This window comes from Kryptolebias marmoratus, linkage group LG2 (genome assembly GCF_001649575.2).
Source record: "Kryptolebias marmoratus isolate JLee-2015 linkage group LG2, ASM164957v2, whole genome shotgun sequence".
Taxonomy (NCBI): Eukaryota; Metazoa; Chordata; class Actinopteri; order Cyprinodontiformes; family Rivulidae; genus Kryptolebias; species Kryptolebias marmoratus.
Genome location: NC_051431.1, coordinates 14,788,351 through 14,810,317, shown reverse-complemented (window position 1 = coordinate 14,810,317; position 21,967 = coordinate 14,788,351). Strand labels below are relative to the sequence as shown.

General features: G+C 39.5%; 3 protein-coding genes across 4 annotated transcripts in view; 2 read left to right on the top strand and 1 right to left on the bottom strand.

Annotated features, from left to right (window-relative positions):
* The first annotated feature begins 1,000 nt into the window (after positions 1-1,000).
* rflnb (refilin B) lies at positions 1,001-4,588 on the top strand. The gene is made up of 3 exons (XM_017434086.3): positions 1,001-1,521; positions 2,656-2,750; positions 2,847-4,588. The coding sequence occupies exons 1-3, from the start codon at positions 1,303-1,305 to the stop codon at positions 3,163-3,165; spliced, it is 633 nt and encodes a 210-aa protein (XP_017289575.1). The 5' UTR covers positions 1,001-1,302; the 3' UTR covers positions 3,166-4,588.
* Positions 4,589-5,521: 933 nt separating this feature from the next.
* LOC108246510 (B cell receptor associated protein 29) lies at positions 5,522-12,229 on the top strand. Of its 2 annotated transcripts, XM_037980161.1 has the most exons (12): positions 5,532-5,850; positions 5,985-6,106; positions 6,250-6,367; positions 6,591-6,713; positions 7,328-7,562; positions 9,059-9,156; positions 9,268-9,368; positions 10,567-10,714; positions 10,818-10,953; positions 11,124-11,226; positions 11,384-11,484; positions 12,124-12,229. In XM_037980161.1, the coding sequence occupies exons 1-12, from the start codon at positions 5,753-5,755 to the stop codon at positions 12,157-12,159; spliced, it is 1,419 nt and encodes a 472-aa protein (XP_037836089.1). In that variant the 5' UTR covers positions 5,532-5,752; the 3' UTR covers positions 12,160-12,229. The 2 variants fall into 2 exon arrangements, with proteins under 2 accessions (XP_017289578.1, XP_037836089.1); XM_017434089.3 differs by lacking the exons at positions 9,059-9,156; positions 9,268-9,368; positions 10,567-10,714; ... (2 more) ...; positions 11,384-11,484; positions 12,124-12,229 and adding an exon at positions 7,657-8,005 and having other exon boundaries at positions 5,522-5,850; positions 7,328-7,554.
* Positions 12,230-18,908: 6,679 nt separating this feature from the next.
* The window catches only part of slco1c1 (solute carrier organic anion transporter family, member 1C1), a 32,935-nt gene continuing 29,876 nt past the window's right edge, over positions 18,909-21,967 (bottom strand). The window contains exons 12-15 of the mRNA XM_017434099.3: positions 21,228-21,400; positions 20,118-20,182; positions 19,775-19,892; positions 18,909-19,290 (exon numbers count right to left, since the gene is read on the bottom strand). Coding sequence (XP_017289588.1) covers positions 19,053-19,290; positions 19,775-19,892; positions 20,118-20,182; positions 21,228-21,400 — 594 coding nt within the window. The 3' untranslated portion in view covers positions 18,909-19,052. The remainder of the gene's footprint in view (positions 19,291-19,774; positions 19,893-20,117; positions 20,183-21,227; positions 21,401-21,967) is intronic.

Genomic DNA, 21,967 nt, shown 5'->3' with positions numbered 1-21,967 from the left:
TTTACTGCTGTCAGTTTTTCATTTCACGGCTAAATATTGCAATATTCCTGCTGGACTTGCACCAGAAGAGCTAAAGCTAGCTGCTGCTACCTCTATTTGGCCATACAAATAACCACATAATTCAGTGTAACTCACAAAATTAACAGCAGTCTACAGGTTTGTTAAATGTCGATCCCTGTAACCTGCTAGGAATATCTTGAGATTGGAGTTGTTTTAAGATGGCAGCAATCCGCTTTGATCTCGATCCCGCTCGGACGAGCCGTTCACCTGTCAATCCGGTCAGGAGTAAAATTGTCTCGTTCTACGAACCATCTGAACCAGGTGAGATATTAGTTGCTCGTAACTTTCCAGTCGAACCTGGCTTCAGTAGATCTGAACGGTCACTTTAAAAGGGTACAGTACAGTAAGTCTTATATTTTCCCCAAGAAAATGGGGTTTGATTTGGAGAAAACCCTTTCAACATTTCCGTATCTAAAGGGCACATTTCGAGCTTCTGTAATAGTTTCTCGGAAGTACGCTCATGGGCGTTTGGCAGCTTTGCCCAGGTGCTCTCCGGGTTTATCGGTGATAAGCATCCCAGCATTTTGGGAGCGCATATTGGTCCGTTCACCAGCTGCCCTTATTTATTCTGATTTCAGTGTCTCCCATTTTCCAACCCCTCGCGGATCAAATAAAAGCCTTTTATTAGTGAACAACATCTGCGCCATCAGGTGCCAAATGTTATCCGTTTCTTGTCTGAAGTGTACACTCTCACCGTTACAAACATTTCCACACATTTTTTTTTTCCACCCCCTGTGTGCTTAGTCTGAAGAGTGTGTGTGTGTTGGTTTACTTGTTGAACACAATAGCAGGAAAATGTACCAGGAGTTCAGTTTGGAGGGAGCTTCTGGAAAAGTGCCAATTGCTTTGGCCTTGCTTCTTGTTGCCAATTATCTCCCAGCCAATCAGCAGCCGGCGAGGTGCTTGGGAAGGCGTTTCCTTTCCTGTGTTTGTGGCTGTAACTGCCCCCCCTATGAGGAAAGGGGGGGTGGGAATGAAGGTTTTGAAAAAGAGCCCGTTCCTTTAGTCGCCTGCACGGATGGAGAGCGTGTTTGAAAGTTTGAGCTTGTAGCGAGCAGGGAGGAGAGCGCAGGAAGGTGTCCGGGGAGCCCAGTTGATGGTGTTTTCCAGCCCGGCGGGAAGCAGTTTGCGGTTACACACGAGGGGGGCACTTCACAACAACGGGAGCGGAAGTGAGCTCTGCTTTCCCAAACCTCAACTCCGCCGGACTTTTGCAACTTTCTTTTTTTTTTTTAACAAGAAATGGTCGGCAGGTTGAACTTGCCAAATGTTTGCGAAGGAGATCCTCTGGGCATGAGCTGCAGCAGCAGGGCTGAGCGGGGACTGGACAGCCCGGACTCCGGGTTGCCTCCGAGCCCGAGCCCCGGCGCCTGGCTGCAGCCTGGGGGCGCGGAGAAAGCCGGCGGCGGCAGCGGCGGCGGAGTGAGCCCGCTGTCCGAGGACGAGGGCAGGGGCTCCCTGGTGAGTCTCCCCGCCGTTTTCCCCTCCCTGCACACTGAACTTTACCCCCTCCAGCCATTTGTACCGAGTGTTTCAGGCTGCTCTGACACGTCCTGTTTCCACGCAGTCACATTTTAAAGCTGTTTTTTTTGTGTTAGAAATCGTCCAAGCGGGTCAAATCAGCACCGAGTTGACGTGCACTTAATTTTAATTGATAGTGCTGTGCAAAAGTTTTAACTAACTTTTCCAAAGTGGCCTTCATCAAAAAGTTGAAGATCGCTAAGTGACTCTGGCAGCTTTTTTCCACTCGTTTCATAAGATATGATATGATATTGTGCAGTTTTTTTTCCTTTACTTTTTAATGAAAAGTGGACAAGGGAAGTGTGAGACTTAAGTTTTTTTTGTATTCATTTATTTATTTTTATCTACAGCAGTTGAACAGAAAAATCCTTCAGGCGCCTGAAACAGGACTTGAGGGATGCTTCAACCTTCAGGTTTCACTGCAGAACAAGCTAAAAGAATCTTGTTGCATTAGTTTGTGTGCCAAACTGTATTTATGGCTTTTTGGCTAACAATTGTTAGCTAAATTTGCCTGTCATGTGTCAACAGGACACTGGTTTGTCCCTTTTGACGTTTACATCTGACAGCTATCATGCATTTGCCTCTGTTAGCAAAATGTCTCTCAAACCACTGGGCAAATTTGAATGAAACTTGCAAAGTAATTGGATGTACATCAACTGATTAAGTTTTGTTGTCAGTCTGACCCAAGAGGACCACAGCTAATCACAAAAAAATGGCTATAATGCAGTCAGTGTTACAGATATTTAGCTGAAATCTGGTGTGATAGTAGCTGACAGTCATCCCTAAAACATGCTCTGAGCACCGATTATGTGACATGGTTGTTTAAGACTGCAGGTGGGAGGCATTCCTTCAAGGAAGGCTAGTTTTATTATATCTGATTCATAGGTGAGCGTTAAATAGCTTTAAAAAAACGGTCAGGTTCTGGACTTAACATGAAAAAAATGCAGCCGAAGTCTCAAGAAAAACTGAAAGATTCTCAAAGTTGTACTGGTAATCAAGACCACTTTGAAAGATTGGAAGAAAATGTAAACGAATTGAGGTTTTTGCACAGTACTTAGTGTTTTTGTGCTTCAGGTTTCAGTTTTACCAGCTGGAAGTTTACCACAGCTGCAGCCGCTGTCCTTTGGAGAAGGCATAGCTCTCAATCCCTTACCATCCAAGGAGCTGAGGTGAGATGACCACAACTTAAAAAAAAAACATGGCGAAACATCAGATTAGGATGGGCGTTGTAGTTTAGGTCACGAACCCTCTTCCCTCGCCTGCAGATACACGTCGTTTGTGCGCTACGACTCCGACCGCCACTTCATCCAGAACGTGGACCTGCAGCCGTCGGGCCGGGGCCTCGAGCACTGCAGGCAGACCGTCGTGGCTGTGCCCCACAGCACCTGGCGCCACTACAAGACTCAGCTGCAGCTCGAGCCGCGCCTCCGCCCGCACAGCTTCCGGAGCACCGCCATCGTCTACCCCAAGAAAACCAGCGAAGTCTGCATAACGGAGCTGAGCTACAACTCCCGCCGGCTGTGCAGACGCTTCCTATCGAGTGTGGAGCTGGAGGTGGTCAGCAGCAGGCGGCTGCCTCAGTGAGAGGGCTGGAGGCGTGTCGGTTCGGGTTCACTTCCACAATCGCTGCACTGATGCCCCCTCTTACCATGCACTGAAGCCAGTCCTGGCTTGCTTTTTGTCCTTCAGGTTAAAATGCTTCTCTTTTTTTCCCCCCTCTCTCTTTCCTCTGACACATCAGTAACACCTGTAGACTCAGTAATATTGTTGTTGTTCTTCTATCCCCCCCACCCTCTCTGGTTTGTTTAAAGGCCACATAAGTGCTGGTCTCTGAACTGAAGCTCATAGCAGATGAACCAGCTGTCTTCACCTTCAGCCTCCATTAAAATGCATCGGTGAAAGCTCACTTTTCATCACGCCCCTGATCTTCAGCAGGGGACTGGAGGGGGAAACTTGTGCATTTCTTTTCTTTTTTTTTTTTTTTTTTTTCTGGTTTGATCAGAGAAGGGTGAAAGCAGAAGGGTCTTGAGTAGAAGATGTTTGTGCTTTTCAAAGCCTAACAGGGAAGCCTGATTGTGCCACCGTCCTGCTGTCTAGTTTAGCAGTCATGCAGCTTCCTGTATGTGTTCATCCCAAGCCGTGGAAGGATAGACTGTGTGCTGCGACTGCAGATGTCAGACAGAGGCTAGATATAAATTATTTTATGCATTTGTCCCGTTGAATGAATCAACTTGGTATCTTCCTAAATGTTTTTTGTTTTTGTTTTTTTATTAAAAGCTTGTTTACATCTTTTAAGGGCATTCCCCCCATCAAGTCTGAAGAGAAATATGCACAAAGATGAGAATTTTCAATCTCTGAATCTGAAGGCAGTTAGTCAAGCAGGCAAAGCAACTCATTAGAACTTGTTTTAAAGACACAAACTCCCTCGTCTAACTTGATACGAACTCTTTTGTGTTAGGTCTGGGAACTAATCACAGCAAACTTGGCTCATGTGTGAGCTCTGTTAGTTGAGAAGTCTGTTTGGAAAGACTGTATCCACACTGTGTGCGAAGGATGTGTTGAAAGTTTTATTTTTGTCGGTTTGATTACAGGATATTGTGTACAGCATAAACTGATTTTTTTTTCCCTTTTTCTTAAGTCTTTGTTTTAAACTTCCAAGTTATATATTTTGTAATGATAGAAAACCTTTTTTATTTCCAACATTTTTAAGCTTGGATGAAGCAGGTAATATAGATGGGTTTCAGAGTTTGCAGTTCACTGATGGGGCTCGCTCACTGGCTTACAGCATTCCTCTGCTACAGATTTTGTGACTTGGACTGAAATTGTATTTATTCTGTTTTAATTTTTTAATTTTTTTTCAAAGTGTCCGAGACTTCACATGCTGATTAACAGTGATGATAAAGAGATTCCCTTTATGCTTTTATGGATGTAACTGTTGATTCTTTTCCCTTATTTTTATTAATCCTCTATTTGGTGCCAGTTTGAAATAAAGTGATCACTTTTTCAATACCGTTTTTGAATTTCTTTTTTTTATGCAAAAGGTCAGTGTCTGCTTTTTTTCTTTCTTTTTTTTTTTTTAAAGCATTTTTTTCTTTTCGTAAGATAAAATTTTCTGAATATATTCTGAACGAGTTTTCCCACATGACAATGTAAAATCAGATATACACCCAAGGAAAATGACAAATTTTGATGTCACATCTTAGATGTCATCTTAAGGTTGTAAAAATTTAATTAATGCAAAGAGATTAATACTCTGCTAGTCATGCATAAAGGACCTTTAAACAGATGAGCTACTGATCTGAGTGATCAGACTTGTTTTGTGAATTGTTCCTTTAACTTCCAGTAATGTGACTTGTACGCCCTCTTCTGGGGAAAGAATGTATGTACAACTACTCATTACAAGGCAAAGGCTTATGTACTTGGTACAGTATGCAATATGTATTACTCATATATTGAGGGACTTGCATTTGGCTTATATTAATATTCATAATTTTCTCCTATTTTATTTCTTTAAAATGCCAGCCATAACTATTTACAGAAGCAATCTTTGTGAGCAAATTTTTATTATTTGCACGTTTCTATATATATATATATATATATATATATATATATATATATATATATATNATATGATGAGCCATTTACATTTCTTACGCACATTTGAATAAAGTAACCTGTGTTTGTCATAGAACAAGCTTGAATGCTTCTTTTTCCTACTGACCCTGAAGCTGTCATGACGTAGTGGATCAGCGCGAACGCCCTAAAGAGTTTTTATTTTTTGTTTTGTTTTTTTTCATGAAATTATTTTTACGACTAAATATTAACCTTTGAGGTGTATATTTTCTTAATAAAATGAAACTATATAAAAAATAAATAAAAAAAAACAAACAAACATTACGCTGTGTGACGTAGCGGGTCAGAGGTCTGAACGCACGCCCACGTTCCTACGTCTCGTGCCCGGAAGAAGCACTTTTACAGCCTGGTTGGTGATGCGGTTAGTGTGCAGTCTTCGCTGTTAGAGGGGACATTTGTGATGCATGCCCAGGTTCACTGAAGTCTCGAAACGAAACCCCAATATGTCAAACTACGGAACTCGTTGTTTACAGAAAGTCTTCTCTTGAATGTCGGTAAAGTTAGCTCGCGGCTAATAAGTTACTCACTTGTGGGAATAATGAAGACGGCCAGCGCTAACACCAGCGGCAGCATCATGGACGTGTTTGAAAGGGGGAAAGTGGTGAAAATCTGTGCCCCAATGGTTCGATACTCAAAGTAAGTAAAATGTCATATCTTCCTATGTAAATAAAGAAGCCGGTGCTGAATATAATATAGCTCTGAGTAACGCTGTGTGCCTTTTGTTGTGCTTTTCTGTTCCTCATAGTCCTCTTTTTGTTTTGCCCCCATAGGTTGGCGTTTAGGACTTTAGTTAGGAAGTACAGTTGTGATGTCTGCTTTACCCCAATGATAATCGCAGCTGATTTCATGCGATCTGTCAAAGCCAGAGACAGTGAGTTTACCACCAATGCACGTAAGTATTATTCCTATGAATTATGCATAATGCAACTGTAATATTTTGCTACCATTTCTTGATGATATATTATTGATTGTAATGGCACAATCTTTTGGAAAATGATGGGGTGAAGTAAAGTGTTTGTTACCGTTCGTCAATAGGTGACCGACCCCTGATTGTGCAGTTTGCTGCCCAGGACGCCCAGACTCTGGCTGATGCAGCCTGTGTGGTGGCACCCTTCTCAGATGGGGTCGACCTCAACTGCGGCTGTCCTCAGAGGTGCTGCTCATAACTTTTTGGCCTGCTGTCCTTGTTTTATCACTCTTTTCCTTCGTCTGATTGATTTTACACAGGATTGGTTGTTGTCCCTGCTCAATGAACAGGTTTCGATTGGGAGTTTTAGGGAGGGTTAAACACAAAATTGTTAAACCCTTTTTTTTACTTCAGAACATCACTGCAAGTCTTACAGGTGATTAGATGAGCTTATCTGATGTGTTTTCAGATGGGCTATGTCGGCAGGGTATGGGGCGTGCCTCATTAATAAGCCCGAACTTGTTAAAGACATGGTGAGACACGTCAGAAACCAGGTGGAGAATCCAAACTACACAGCCTCCATCAAAATAAGGTAAAGACTAATAAAACCCCAATATTCTTTAAAGGAATGCATATCATCTTCCACCTTCCATTCCAGAGCTTTATACCAAGATCATTATAAAGTTTGTTGAGAAATGAATCAGTTCTGGCTGTTTTGGTCAAACTTTGAAAACAACATAATACACAATTAGGATGCAGGAGTGTGTGTTGTTAATGGGCCTCAGCTACTACCACGTCAAATTTTAGCTCATTATATGTAATTTTGACTGAGCTATAGACAATTTTTTTTATGTGTTGGCTTATGTCGATCAGGTGTGGCAGCCATTTTGAACTGGGTTGGCTCAATTTTAGGTGTACATGTTGTGATTACTTTCCTGACAGTTTCATTCAGTGGCTCTTGAGATATTTTGGTAACAGACTGACACACAAACTCACACAGACATATTATTGTTCACATTTGCCTTTCTCAATCAGGCGATTGAGGCACACTGATTTGTAGGAACAGAAATGCCAGAATAGGTCTCCAGCTGTTTTGTTTTTTTAATGCTAGTAAAGTTTGTTATACTTTAAAGAAGCGTTTACATGCAATTATAAACATTATTAGGAGTAGTCATGTTATCCCTAAAGAAGTTGCTTCATTCACAGGATTCACAAAGACCTGAGGAAGACGGTGGATCTGTGTCAAAAGGCTGAATCAGCTGGAGTGTCTTGGATCACAGTCCACGGCCGCACAGCGGACGAACGCCACCAGTCGGTTCACTATGACGCCATAAAGACGATCAAAGACAGCGTGTCTGTTCCTGTCATTGCTAACGGGGACATCAAGTACCTTCGTGACGTGGAGTCCACTCACCAGCTTACTGGTGTTGACGGTCTGTTTGCCCTCCCAAATGCCTATCAGACTATGGTGGATGCCTAAATCTCAGTATTCCGCTTTTAATTGCTCATTTTTTTTGTTTGGATTTGCTTGTTAGGTGTGATGGCTGCACGAGGATTGCTTGCAAACCCCGCCATGTTTGCCGGATATGAAGATATGCCTATGGAGTGTATATGGGACTGGGTGGACATTTCCACAGAACTGGGCACTCCATTCACCTGCTTTCATCAACATCTTATCTACATGCTGGAGAGAGTTAGCTCCCAGCCTGAGAGAAAGATGTTCAATTCTCTGTCCAGTACCTCAGCTGTTATAGATTACCTCAAAAACACGTACAGAACGCTCGAGGATCTTGGAACATGATCGTATGGTAGTGTAATGTTTTTAATTCTATGAGTTTTTCTTCTTCTTTTTTTAACAAATAAAATTGAAAAGGTGTGTTTGTATAGACTATCATTATTGCCTTATTTTTCCCATTCTGAAATGAATAGTAATCATTATGCAGCTTTTAACAAAAATATAACATTTAAAAATGAAGATAGTGGAAAATAAACTAAAGCTTGCATTCGTATTTAGTAAATAATAAGTATTTGAAACATGAATAATTGCAATAATCTAAAACCTTGATAACAAGGCTGTTACAGCAATAAAATACTTAATAACTTAATTGAGCTTTGTCAATTCAGTTAGCAAATACTATAAAAGTTACAATACTTGTAAAATGTTTTTTTTTTTTATTATTTTGGGGCAATTATAAAGTTAACTAATTTTAAGACGCATTGTAAATAAAATGTTTGCTTTTATGAAACAGGAAGACCAGACAAAGTGACCTCTTCAAAGTAAAAGTAACATTTAAATTTAGAGTCTATAGCAGATAAAATAAACACAACCCGTTCAGGCAGACTTTGATATTTATGAGAAAATGGTAATATAAACAGTTAAGACTAAACTTAAAATAGGGATAAATATAGAATTAAACGAACTATGCGTCATGATATTTTATTGTGAAAAAATCAAACCGGAAACTGAGCCGCGCTTTCAAAGCGAACGACGCTGAAACAGGAAGACATAAAAGTTTGCTTTCTGCAGTCACTCCTTCTCAGTTAGCTTATTGATGATTTACTGGTAAGAACCGTTTTTGTAAATAGCTCCCTTATAATATAAGTGATTGGCTAAGACAGTCGAAGCTAAACTTTAGTTATTTCTAAGTCAAGGTCAGCAAACGCTAACGTGTTTTACAGAGAATTGAAAACATTGATGTCGGAAATGATAACGTGCTGCGAGATTAGCGCTAAGTAGTTTTGAGCTGTTCGATATTTTTTTCCTCTCATGTATGAACGAAGAGGGAGAAGAGCTTGAGTTATTATTTTTTTTGCAACATAAGGGACTTAAACTTACATTTGGGAGAGTCAAGTGTTAAGTACGTTTCGTCAGAAAACCGTGTTACACCTGTTTGGTAAGGTGTTTTTTGTCTGTGTGTGTTTGGATATTTTCAGAAGATAAAGATGACTTTGCAGTGGACTGCTGTTGCACTCTTCCTCTATGTGGAGATTGGCATCATCGTCATCCTCTGCTTACCCTTCATCTCAGCCAGGAGGTAACATGATATTCTGTCTAACCTGGTGATGTAGTAAAAAGATATGCAGTAGTGTAAAATGTGGTTATCTGTGACATGTTTCCCTTTTCTTGTTTGTTTGTTTTTGTGCAGATGGCAGAGTATTTTCAACCTGCGCATCTGGAGCTGGATGGCGAGGTTCTGGAACAAGGTTTTTCTCACCATGATCATAATACTGATTGTTCTCTTTCTTGGTAAGAAAAAAGTCTCTTATTTATTTATTTTTTTCTTTTCTTAGAAGATGACAGCTGGGATTCAAGATCAGTAAAAGTATTAAATGCAACATCGCTTTTCTAACAGTTGACATTACTGTGTTGCGTAAAACAAATCATTTAACTCATTTCAATAATTCAAAAAAAAAAAAGAAAAAGTCCAGAGTCATATTGCGCCTCGTAGCTGGGTGTAATTGGTAGAAAGGCTTAAAGTCATGTGAAAAACATTCACCTCTCTGAGCCTATTGTTCACGACTGGGTCCACTTCATTCACACACCGGCACGTGTAGCAGCGCACCTGAAAGGTGGAGTCTGCGCGTCATTTTAAAATGGCGCTTCAGCTCGCACTTACGCTGAGCGCCCTGCTCAGATCCAGCCGGGGGAGCACCTCCGGTCAACGTAATGGGTTAGCTTCAATTTTGTGACTGAAATGTAGTCTTAAAGTGATTAATAAAGGCTGTGAATCAACTGGGTATGATTAGAATAAGTCTATGCGTTAACTAGCAGGTGATTTGCATTTATTATTTTCATATTTCTATTTTTAGCTGTTAATGACACAATAGCTCTAGATAACTCTGACAGGCTCTCTCAGTTTTGAGGTGACACCACTAGTTTTCACCATTTGTTCAGGAGATGAAGTCCTCTCTCACACCACATTATCACTTCTAGCCGGGTTGTGTCTTGGCAAACCAAAAGGAGCAGACCCGCTTTCCTTTTTGACATTCTGTCAAAAGACCAACACAGTGCCAAAACGTCTGCTTAAATACACGTGACCACACTTAATGATCTTCACTCACCTGACTTGGTCTGACTGTTGGCACCTGCTGGCTCCTCTTCCTCCTAATTCCTTTTTTTTATGCACTTTCCTTTAAAGTGGAATTTTAAGACCTGTTAAAGACAGGATGATTTCTTTGATAATATATTAAATCATAAAAATGGGTGCAAATATAAGGAGGTGTAAACCTTATTATCTTTTAATGATTTTCCTTGAAAGATGCAGTTAAAAATAGCAAGAGTAATGCTGGTTTTTTTATGTTTTTGTTTTTATTCTTGGAACAGATTTAACAAAAAAAAACATGAATTTGCATCTAGAATATATATGGAGTATTTTGTTTGAACTGTAAATGTTTTTGTGCGGGATGTACTCAGTTGTTCAGTTTTAGTTTTTCTTTTGTTGTAGACGCCGTGCGTGAGGTGAGGAAGTACTCCAACAAAGAAATCAGCCCAGATTCCAAGATGCAGCCGAACATATTTGACCACCTGCACATGAAGCTGTTCAGGGCTCAGAGGAACCTCTACATCTCCGGCTTCGCCGTCTTCCTCTGGCTGTGAGTTTCTGCGTTCATTTACTGCGGACCTCTCCTTTAAACCATACCGACCTCCCATGTGGTTGTTGTTTTTTATTCTTTACTGTTTTTTTTTTTTTTGCAGAGTTATGAAGCGACTGATCACTTTAATTAACCAGCTGGCGTCTGTGTCTATGACGACGGCTGCTTTTCAAGCTCAGGCTGAGGACGCGAACAAAGCAGCTGAGAAGTACTTGAAGGACAACGAGCAGCTGAAACAGGTGTTTACTCTGGCCTGTTGGTGAATACGCTTCACTCCACAACCGCAAGAACAAAGGGTTCAGTTGAACTCAGGAGATTAGATATATTTACACTTAATGTTTAACAGTGAAAGCACATATGCAGCTAATAACTCTAAGAATAATTCTCTGTACTCAATAATTTCTTGCAGACCTTGATGGAAGGAAAGGGTGACAAGGCAACCGCGGAGGGCATGGAGTTGTTAAGGAAAGAAGTGGGAACGCTGAAAGGAGAGCTGAAGGTTTCTGAAGATGGTTAGTTTTTGTGGACAGCTACACATCCCCTCTGATACATTTTAGTTTTTTTGAAACTTGTGTGTTATATATTTTTTTAATAAGGAGAAAGTTGATCGGACACTTGTAGCAGGCAAAGTCACAGAGGATGTTGATGTGTGGATATTTCCTTTTGCAGCTCTGAAGAGGTCTCAGTCAGAGGCAGATGTGATGAAGAAGCAGATGGAGGGCCTCGCCAGGGAGTACGACCGGCTGCTCAAAGAGCATCAGGAGCTCCAGGTAATGCTAACCTCAAACACAACAGGACGCCCTGTTGGGGTTTTCACTGTGAAACTTAAGACAATTAAAGGTTTTGTTTTGAGTATACACAGTTTAAGTCTTACCTGTTCTAGATAGCTCATATATATATATATATATATATATTTTTTTTTTTTTTAGTTTAAATCTGAGCAGGTTATTAAAATAACAGCTAGTCCAAGCGAGGCCAGGACCAAAGTGGAATGTCTCCAGTTTACGGGAACTAATATGAACTTTTTACACTGGACTTTTAGGATGGCAGCAGCCTGCTTTGGTCTTGGCCTCGCTCAGACTCGCTGTTAGCTCGTCCGTCCGCTCAGAATTCAACTTTATTTGTCCAAACTGAAGTTGCTCAAAGAGCTGTCTACAACAAGTAACATATTTGATCATAACATTTCCACATAACCCCCTCCTACAAAACACCTGAGCTTTAACTTACCATTCAATGTCGGTCTTAAAGTTCAGTGTTTGACTGGCATTAAATTAAAAAACAAAATAAGCAGCAGACTTCTGTCGTTTATGTTATATGTAAAAAAAAAAATTATTTTGTTTGTTTGTCTTTTTTAAATTCTACATTTATGTAGCTAACTAATGTGTTTTTCCCATTACATGTCCTTTCAGAATTGTCAGGACAATGGAAACAAAAAGGATGACTAGTGGAAAAAAAAAAAAAGATGGGTTAACTTTAACAAATCAAAGAGAAAGCCATGCAACCCCTCCATCCTTCTTACCTAAAACTGGGCCATGCTGTAGATTAAACAACCAGGAATGGATCCTCTGAGGAGCAGAGATGAGCCTACTAGTGATGGTTTTAAATCTGGTGACTGTTTTTTTTATTATTTTTTTTGCATGATAGACAGATATATTTAGCAAATCGACTGATGATGGTTTCTGCTTGTAAAATCTGCCAGCTGCTCAGGCTCAAAACGTTTGTCGCAGCAGTGAACTGTTTTATAAATGGATATTTCCGGTAAAAGTTTGCTTTAACGCCACTGTAGGATGCTGCGGCCACTCCGGTCCTGAACAGTTTGTAAAGTCGCAGCGTGCATGTGCTGCCGTGTGGATAAATCACATTTCTGCTGGAACTCACCTTCGCCTAATGTTGAAGTTGTTAACCTCCAACACGCACAGTTTCTTTGTTCAGGTTTGTTGTTAATGAAGTTCAATCACATAAATATAACTTAAACAATATCAGTAAGGACAGACATTTTTTTAAACCGCATAAAATCCTGTTTTAGGCTTTACTATTGGGAATAAATTAATTTATTTCCATTGTTTGTTTCGATTTTTTTAAAAGGTTCATAGACTATCTGATGTACTTCACACACTCGTGTTTTATTTTTCTGTGTGTGTGTTACGAAACACGAATGTATTATTTTTTGTAATTCTGTCAGCTCGGTCTGGTCATGACACTGTTGTGAGAACGGTTGGAATCACGCGTTCAAAGAGTTTCCAGTTCGGTTTAATTTAGAGGTTTACAACGCTTCTTGTCCATATTTTTTGTTTGTTTGTTTTCCAGATTGTGTTCACTTCTGTTGCACAAAGAGATAAAAATGAAAGTGCCTTTTTAGCCGATTGTAGGATATTTTCTCTAATAAAGATTAAATTGGTTATGTTTTATCTACTTTTTTTTTTTGCCCCCACAAATATTTCCAAGAGCACCTCACATAAATAACACAAGAAGCATCACTTGAATATTAAATGTTTTATTGTTTTTACAATGATATTTCAAAATTTACAAAAATAATTAAAGAAAATTATGTACAATCTTGTTTAAATGAAAGTGAATGCCTTTTTTAGATTTCCTTCCTGTATGCTGCTCCTCTGAGTCTCACTGTGCCTAAACACAAGCCTGAATTTAACAAGCAGAAATTAGACAGACTTTATAAAGACAAAGAATTGTTAGGATTTAAAAAAAGGAATGTATTCCTATTGTTTTTAGATCGTTAAAGCAGTAGATTGAAAACATTTCGTGACTGAAACATTGGGATTGTTTTTAAGTTATGTTTAAGTCCAGAGGATGATCTGAAGATTGTATGTTTTTACCTGGATAGCTCTTGGGTTATTGTTGGAATAATGTCTATAAAAACATTAATTCAACATCACAGTAGCATCTGATTTGGCAGTTCTGGGAAATGAAAACACAGTATAACCAAAACAATGTCAAATGTGGATCATGAGTTTCTCTCCTTTTTTTCCCCCCCACCCCAAGTTGGGTTGTAGTGAAAGGCTGTTTAAAATACAGACTTCTGTCACGATTTTCTGATCACGTCAACTGCAGAGTAAAAATAATCAGAAGTGCATCAGTGCAGTTTCAGCTCCGCAAGCCACATCGTCAGGGGAAAGAAAAACAACCTGACTTAAAGCTCCTAACGAGAAGATAAAACCCCGATGCTCTGCTGTGACTGTTCAGGCTGCGAAAGATTCAGAGGTTCCAGGCTGTGGGAAACTGGGGCACAGAGGGTGCTGCAGCACCCCCTGATGGATGTCAGAGGACATGCATGTCAAAACGTTGTTAAAAAGCTCTGTAAAAAAACTAATAATTACAACACGTTTCATTAGGAATGCATGTATAAATAACAGTAATATTTTATACTGTTCTCATATATCTGTGCAGAATTTCACAGGAAAGTGGGCAGATTGTCATTAGGTCTTGATTTCAGTTTTTATAGATGCCGTCTATTCTTTTTCTTTTCATGTCCGTATTCAGATGAGCATGCACTGCTAGTGAGCTTTTATACGCATTTCACTGCAAACACTTCACACTTGTTCACCTTCTCAGGACTAATCAGAGGTTATGATTCTGTATTTCATATACAGGAAATACCTGAACAGATCCTCCCGTTACTAACAGGAACACAGAGGCTTAAGAAATAAAACCCCTCCATGGCATTTCTCTTATTTTGTCACATTACAATTCGTATGTTTTGATATTTTCTATAATGACCTAAATGACAAAATGTTGGAACCCCTTGCTGCTCAAAAGACTTGGATCAGTGAAGCATGGCCACTAATCCTAATTGGTTTTAGATGGAAGCTGCGATCTTTCTGAGTTTCCACAGCGGACCCCTCCAAAAATTATTTAAATTCCACATTTGAGAGAAAAAAAAAGAGATATTACAGTTTTCATATATTTGGTATTATTGGTTTTGAATAAATTCAATGTAAGTAACAGTAATATATAGACAGTCTATATATATATATGTGTGTGTGTGTATGTGTGAAAAAAGTTCACATCAAATACTTTTTAAAAAGGTCAAAACCACCATTTAAAGAACACAAATGTGGTTCTTTTTAAAGCCAGTGCTTTATTAAGATTCTTTAAATGGATTCCTGTAATTTTAAGACCAATATAAGTTTTTTACAACATGGTTGTAAAAATGTATTATGGTGTGTTTAGACACACACATCTGTAAATATGTGTGGTCTCACAGTATGAAGGTCTCATGAAGTCCCAGAAGTCCGAACAACTCTTTTCAGATTTACGAGACAGAACTGTGTCAAAGTTTAGTGATGTAATAAATAAGCTACATAAATGATTTGGCTATTTACTTTTTGCAAATCAGTGATGTACGGTAGTTCAAAATCTCTTTAGGCCGTTGCGGAGATCAGTGCGTCTATTTATGAGAGGAAAAAGTGGAACAGAAGATGTGAAACACCAGAACGAGTGTCAGGTCGTGTTGCACATAATCAAACACGAGGTGTTTTTACTGCCTTCTATTGATTAACCGATTGTTTCAGTTCTGATGTGATGCAGTGGCACTAAAGTGCAGGTAAACTATACTTCAGCTCTATCATTGACTGAAATAATAAAAACAAACAAACAAAATACTTCACTTAAAGTTATATAGAATAATGGTCAAATAACATTAAAGTTAAAATGCTTTGTTTGTCTTCCAAACAAAGGGAAAAAGCTCAACTAATTAGAACTAATCTAACTTTTGTCCCCAAACATTAATTTATACCGATCATTAAAGTTGTCATAGAAGAGAACAATGATGAGATGACTTCGGTTGTAAAAAAAACCAAACTGGGTTTCTGTGGAAGAGTTCTGAACATTTTAGAGAGAAACTAATTAATTCTGACCGGACTGGCAGTCTAACGCCCAGCAGGAGTGGGACCAAGCCCAAGGTGGATCATTGCTATTTTATAACAACTCCAGTCTCAAAAATGTTCATAGCGGTTCATGCAAACACCGTTCAAAAAACCTTCACACTGTTGTCAGTTTTGGAGAACGCAGGCAATGTTTTGATATTCCTGCAGGAAGTGCTACAGCTAGGCTGCTGCTGCTGCTATTCACATTTGTAAATTACCATGGTGTTCTGTAAATAACCGTGCAGTGCAGACTTGACATTAAAAGGATAGTTAGTGCCTTATCAATCATACCGAACAGAGTGTATAGAAAGAGGAAGAAGTCCAGGAGTCAGGCTGAGGGCTTGCCACACTTGTGCCTCGTTTATAGTATTTTTTTTTAGGAATGTAAAACAACTCTTGCTCCGAAATGTCATACTGGTGAAAGAACAGCGAACAATACAGCTCTACACTTTTGCATAACGCCCTTTGTTTAGTTTGTTGCTGTTACTTCAGCTGAACTGTGTTACTGAAGCAGATGTAGATGTGCTGAGGCTGCTTAACGTATCAGCAGACTGATACATTCATACAAGGATATGCTCATTCATGTTAGGGGAGAAAAAAACTACGAGTTGTAACTGTGACCATAAATGGAGAAGATGTTGAAATGGCACACCGGTATAAATTGTTCTTGATGACCGACTGACCTTTGACCTGCACGTGGACTCACTTTATATCAAGGCTCATCAGAGAGTGTACTTTAATCGGAGGCTCGTGGTTTTAATGTGGGTTCCACCTTTATGGGAATGATTTACTCATGCCTTATCGAGTTGGTTCGTAACCATGTAAGAACAGGAACAAACTCTTGTGGGTTGTCAGGATGTGCAGCAAAACTGCTGGTGCAGCCCTAAAGAACCTCACTGACCTACACAAGGAGAGGTTAGTATAAACAAAGAAAGGCCCAACTGATCCTGGCAGATCCTGATCACCCCCTCCGTGGTGCGTTCAGGTTCAGACGCAGGTGTCTGTTGCCAAGATGAAGGATTAACAGACTGAAAAAATCAGACTGAAAAAAATCACTTATCCCTGCAGCAATCAGGCTCGTAAATAACTAGTTGTGATCTTAGTGTTTTAATTGCCTCTGCCAAGAGGGTTATGTTTTCAGCAGCATCTGTCTGTCTTTGTCACAAAATTTTCAGAAAACGTCAAACATGATACAAGGAACAAGGGATTAAATTTTGGTGCAGATCCGGTCAAAGGTCAAGGTCACATGTGATCCTGTGACCCCAACTCTGCAACCGTGTATTGTAGGAATGCCAAACTGCACAGCTGGACACCTCATGGGTCAAAGATGATGCCTAATGAATTCAGGGTCAAAGGTGACTCCTTTGTTAAAACCGTGTCTGTGCTCCAGCAGGTGACCCCTTTGTTACCGTCGCCGAGGAGGTTACGTTTTTGGTCGTGTTTGTGTGTTTGTTTGTCTATTAGCAAGATTACATAAAAACTTCAAATGAGCACATTTTCAGAAAATGTTGTGGTTCTAACAAAAAAACAAAAAGAAATCAATTGATAGCATTTTTATGTCGATCCAGATCATGATCTCACTGATCGCACTGTTTTCTGTTGACGATGTGGCTTCATTTTGGCCTTGGCACTCGGACTAGCCGTTAAATTATCAGTCTGGTCAGATTTAAACTCAATTTTTCCAAACTGAAATTATCCAAAGAGCTACCTACAGCAGGTAAGATATTAATTGTTCAAACCCTTTCCACAAAACTCCACCTCACAAGATTTGAACTATTAAAACAGAGCATTTCGGTATTTCTAACTGGTCCCAGGATTTCCTGCTCTCCCAGATCAATCTGACAGAAGAAAAATATGCAGATTTTCAAGTATTTAAAGAAAAATCACAGTTACAGTTGGATTAAAAGTACTTTGAGAAATCAAAACATTGAACAAAAAGGGCTTCTGATTTGAGAAATAAGCTTCATACAAGGATTTTAAAAAACAACCTGAGAGCAGACTACAGTGATCCTTGGTTTTGGCACAAGTGACCCAATTCACACACAAAAACACACAAACACTCAACATATGAATAAGATACTAGCAAACAGTATTGCAACATTACAAACTGCCTTTTTTTTTTAAAGCACAACGATGGCTTAACACCAGAACCTGGAAATACTTCTGAATTAAACTTTCAGTTTTCTTATGAAAACATTTTGCAGAGCTATATTATTTAAAAACAAAAAGGTTTAGAGAATTGTTAGTTTAAAAAAAATAAAAAATAAAATGAAATACTGGTGCCTCTTTGTGAACACAAAGAATCAGAACAGCTTTTGCTTCATACACAAATGACACTAAAATACTTCTTTTCAAAGCGACTATATATACCAGAATTCACACCCAACAGAATACAACACAAACTGCAAATACAATCAGACCAAACTTTGGGCTTTCCATAAAAAGGCAAAGTCTGTTTTAAAGTGTTTCACAAGTCTCTGGGACTCCCAGCCTAAAAGTAGAATGAATTACTGTTCAAATACTAATCAAAATCGCTCCACTATCAGCAGGACTGAGGTAACTGTTGAGTGAATGAGCTACATACTGTTTTCTATAGATCACATCAACACCTGCAACTCTCTGGTAAGTTACACGTCCGAGCAGGCGTTTAAAAGGATAGTTCGGCGCTTTTAAAGTGGGGTTCTGTGGAAAGGTCACTGACAAACAATGTCTTGCTTGTTCAAATGGACCACTGTGACATTTTTAAGATTGGAGTAGTTTTAGGACGTCAGTAATGCCCTTCGAACTTCTCAGAGGTTGTTCAAAGAGCTGTCTACACCAGGTCAGATAAGAACTTTTCAGGACCTTTCCATGGAACGTCACTTCAAAAGATCCAAACTATCGCTTTAAACTGTTGAAAAATGATTTTTACGAGCCCGATTTTCCTCGTGTTTTGTGTTGTGCCTCTGCTTCATAAGGCCACTTTATTTCGTCTGCTCAGTAACATTAGTGACAGGAAGAAAACCTCCACTTGAAAGAGCTGTCCTTACAGCGGCAGCTCAGTATAATGCTGGTGTTCATTAGTTCTCATGTTGATTTGTAGTAGCCCCAAAACTTCACACTTCCTGTCTTATCTTTGTGCCAGGATCAAAACCTGAAAAATACCCTTTTTTTTTTTTTTTTTTTTTTTCCTGTCAGGACAAACAAAAGAATGTACATTCCAGAAACCGGTTAAATTTCTGTCAAATTCTCACCCCCTGCACACATTCAGTAGTACAAATATAGATTTTATGCTGTACACGAGATAATTAAACACAATATGTGATTCCCTGCAAATTTCAGTTGAGCGTGAGTGCATGTTTACAGTATCGCGCTGCGCAAACCTCGTGTGTGCTTGGTCGAGTGACACACGCACACACGCAGTTTTAAAAAAAAAAAAAGGAGGAAAAATGAAGTCATTTTTGCTGGCTCTGCGGTCACAGCCGGGTGTGCCGATCTGTGCCGTTGTCTGACGTGTGCACCGTTTGATCGGACTTCAGTATAACAAACTCATCCTTCCTGAGCGCCTCCAGTTCGGTCCCACCATTAGACAGAGCTTCGTTTATGGCCCTTTTTTCTTCCTCCTTTAGCTGCCGTCTGAGCAGGATGAAGCCCGGAATGCAAATGATAAATGAGATAGTCCGCAGGCCTAAAGTCAGGCCCAGGTATGCTAACCTGAGAGGAAAGAAAGTTAAAGAAAGGGTTTAAATTTGGCTTATTTTGACTAGTATAATATACCATTTCATGTTGTATTGTATCATATTATATTGTATTGTACAATACATATTATACTGTAAGATATTATAAAATCTTGCACTGTATCAGGATGGAGAAAAATCAAATGAAAACAAACAAACTAAGAAATAGACGTGAACTGAGACTACTTGAGCAAACAAGAATGCTTGGTATGTTCTCAGATAGACTGGAAGAGGAGTTGTGACTAATGAATGTAGAAGTTCCTGTATAAGGGCCTCTTTTGGTAATAATAAACTGGTATTTGAAGAACCTGGGGGGAAAGGTAGATACAAAAGTATGTGTGCTCTTTTCTCATTGTACCATTGAGAAAATATACTCGTGTATGAAACAGGTTTTTAGGCAAATTTTCCAAAAGATTGTGGAACACTAGAAAAGGTGCAGCAAGCCGTACTGGTGGGATTACCTGTATGCAGTGGTGTTGTAGATTCTACAGGCTCCTAAACCTCCACATCTCTTCTTACCCCATTTGAGACAAGTGGTGTCGATGATTGCCCCAAAGTAGATGGGTGCAGGGATCCCTGCTGTAAGACCAAAAAAAAAAAAAACACTTTACAATCAAACCTCTGAGAGTTGAGACGCAACAGATTCTGCTTTCACTGCCTGGGGGCGTTACACGTAACATTTCAGTCAAATGTCAACATTCTGGGGTGTATCCGTGAGTGGAAAGATCCTTAGGCAGATCTGAAACCAGGTTTACCTGTTTCTTCTGAGCTCTGAACCCCGGGTCTGAGCTGAGAAAGACTTACCAAGAGTCTGCGTTGCCAAAGCATAGAAACCCAGAGCCAGAGATTTCAGCTGTGGCTTGATGCACCTGCACGCATAAAAGTCAAATATTTATGAGGCATTATTGTCAGAAATCATTATAAATGCAACTAATGCTAAACAAAAAAAAATAGTTCAGTCAAATTTCCTTTTTACTATTTATACTAAAAGGGCTCTTAAATAATTTAAGTACTATTCTCTGCTTCAATTCTACCTTCAAGGGGGTTAAAAAAAGCAAAAAATGAGGTATTTTATTAAAACGATCAGCTCACGTGGCTTCAGGAGACTTGCAATTTTAAGAGTGCTTTATGTGTTCACGTGTCAAACAAAAGTGCAACATTTAAATCCTCTAACCTCAGGTTCTGTTTCTGTCTCAGTATAGAAATGATGACATGACAGCAGAAGTCATGTTGTAATGAGGAGGTTACGCCACCAGAGGTTGCTGTAATATCTAGATTAAAATGTCTTTTTCGCCCTTTGGCCTTGATTACAGGTGTATTGTGTGCATTTTTTCATGTAAGAGTTATGATTTGTTACAGTGATAAAGCTTGAAATATGATTATGAATGTAAATTTTGGCAAAGTGGAATAAAAGTCATCTAATAAATATGAATATCTAACAAGATAAGAGAATTTAGGCAAAAAGCAGCTTAGAAGGGTTCATCTCGAAGGCAGCCTGCTGTTAATGACATTCACCTAAAAACACAATGGCAGGCTCTAACAACACACTTTAAATTTGATTGCTTTTGATTTAAAATAATGTTTCTAAAGAAAAGACGCAATCTTCTCCTAAAATCACGCATTCCGCCTCCTCTCGTCTCATGTCTCTCCCCTGTTTTTTATTTTTTGCCAGCATCACAATTAAAAGATTAAGCCACAATGAGTGAAACTGAAGACGTGCAAAAGCTGGAACTGAGGTAAAAGCATACATATGCACTCAGTCCAGAGATTACTGAACTAACAAACCACTGCTCTATGCACATCCAGGCAAACTGAGCCTTAAAAAGAAACGATGGGCATGAATTATTTTGCTACTTGAGAGTTGTTTTTTTTTTGTTTTTTTTTTTTACAGGCATTTTTAAATTTAAGTCTAACCTGATGAGAAACATGTAGCCTGGAGTGCCCCCAAGGGAGATGATAAAGGAAGTGATGACAGAGAGGGCAAGGAAGTACGGGAACATCCTGTCGCAGTCGTCCTTTTCAGGGCAGTGACCTGTACTGGCTGTGTAGTTCCCAGCCACACCGACACAGCTACAGTTGGAGAAGACCTGGAGAGACATGAAAGGTCACAGACGCATGACTACACTAGGTACATCACATGTTCCCAGCAATACAAAGCAGCTACGGATTTACAAATGGAGATTTGTGTCTTCCTGGGATCTTTTTTTTTAAGTCAAAAACACCCAAATGCAGGAGCTAAGCCTTAAAAATAAATACTCACATTAGGAGGGAATATTTTGCTAACAACATGATGCTACAACTCCTGCTGCTGGCGGGTGAAGGTCATAGCAATGTACACTCAAAAGAATCTTTTAAAAGAGGGGGGAAACCCATCAAAATAAGCTTTTTTTTTAATCTAGAAAAGATATCAGTTCTGGAGGTCGTGAGGTAGAAAGCTCAGTGTTCCTAGTCATCCAAAAGATGCCTAACTGGATTGAGATCTTGTGAATTTAGAGGTCAATGTCTCAAACTCATTCTTGTGTTCTTTAAAGAAATCTTTAAACCATTTTTCGCCGAGAGGCAGAGCAGCTGTTACACACAGGGAACTTCATTTCCATGACCAAGTTCCTATGAACTTTGTTTCGGCAGGGGCTTTGTCTGTGAGCAATAACCAC

What these genes read in the sequence shown, in the direction of transcription:
- LOC108246510 (XM_037980161.1), top strand. Translation starts at nt 5,753, where the DNA reads ATGAAGACGGCCAGCGCTAACACCAGCGGCAGCATCATGGACGTGTTT. An exon ending in TGAGTTTACCACCAATGCAC is followed by an intron (nt 6,107 to 6,249) that starts GTAAGTATTATT and finishes GTTCGTCAATAG; the next exon opens with GTGACCGACCCCTGATTGTG. An exon ending in CCCTTCATCTCAGCCAGGAG is followed by an intron (nt 9,157 to 9,267) that starts GTAACATGATAT and finishes GTTTTTGTGCAG; the next exon opens with ATGGCAGAGTATTTTCAACC.
- rflnb (XM_017434086.3), top strand. Translation starts at nt 1,303, where the DNA reads ATGGTCGGCAGGTTGAACTTGCCAAATGTTTGCGAAGGAGATCCTCTG. An exon ending in ACGAGGGCAGGGGCTCCCTG is followed by an intron (nt 1,522 to 2,655) that starts GTGAGTCTCCCC and finishes TTTGTGCTTCAG; the next exon opens with GTTTCAGTTTTACCAGCTGG. An exon ending in TTACCATCCAAGGAGCTGAG is followed by an intron (nt 2,751 to 2,846) that starts GTGAGATGACCA and finishes CCTCGCCTGCAG; the next exon opens with ATACACGTCGTTTGTGCGCT.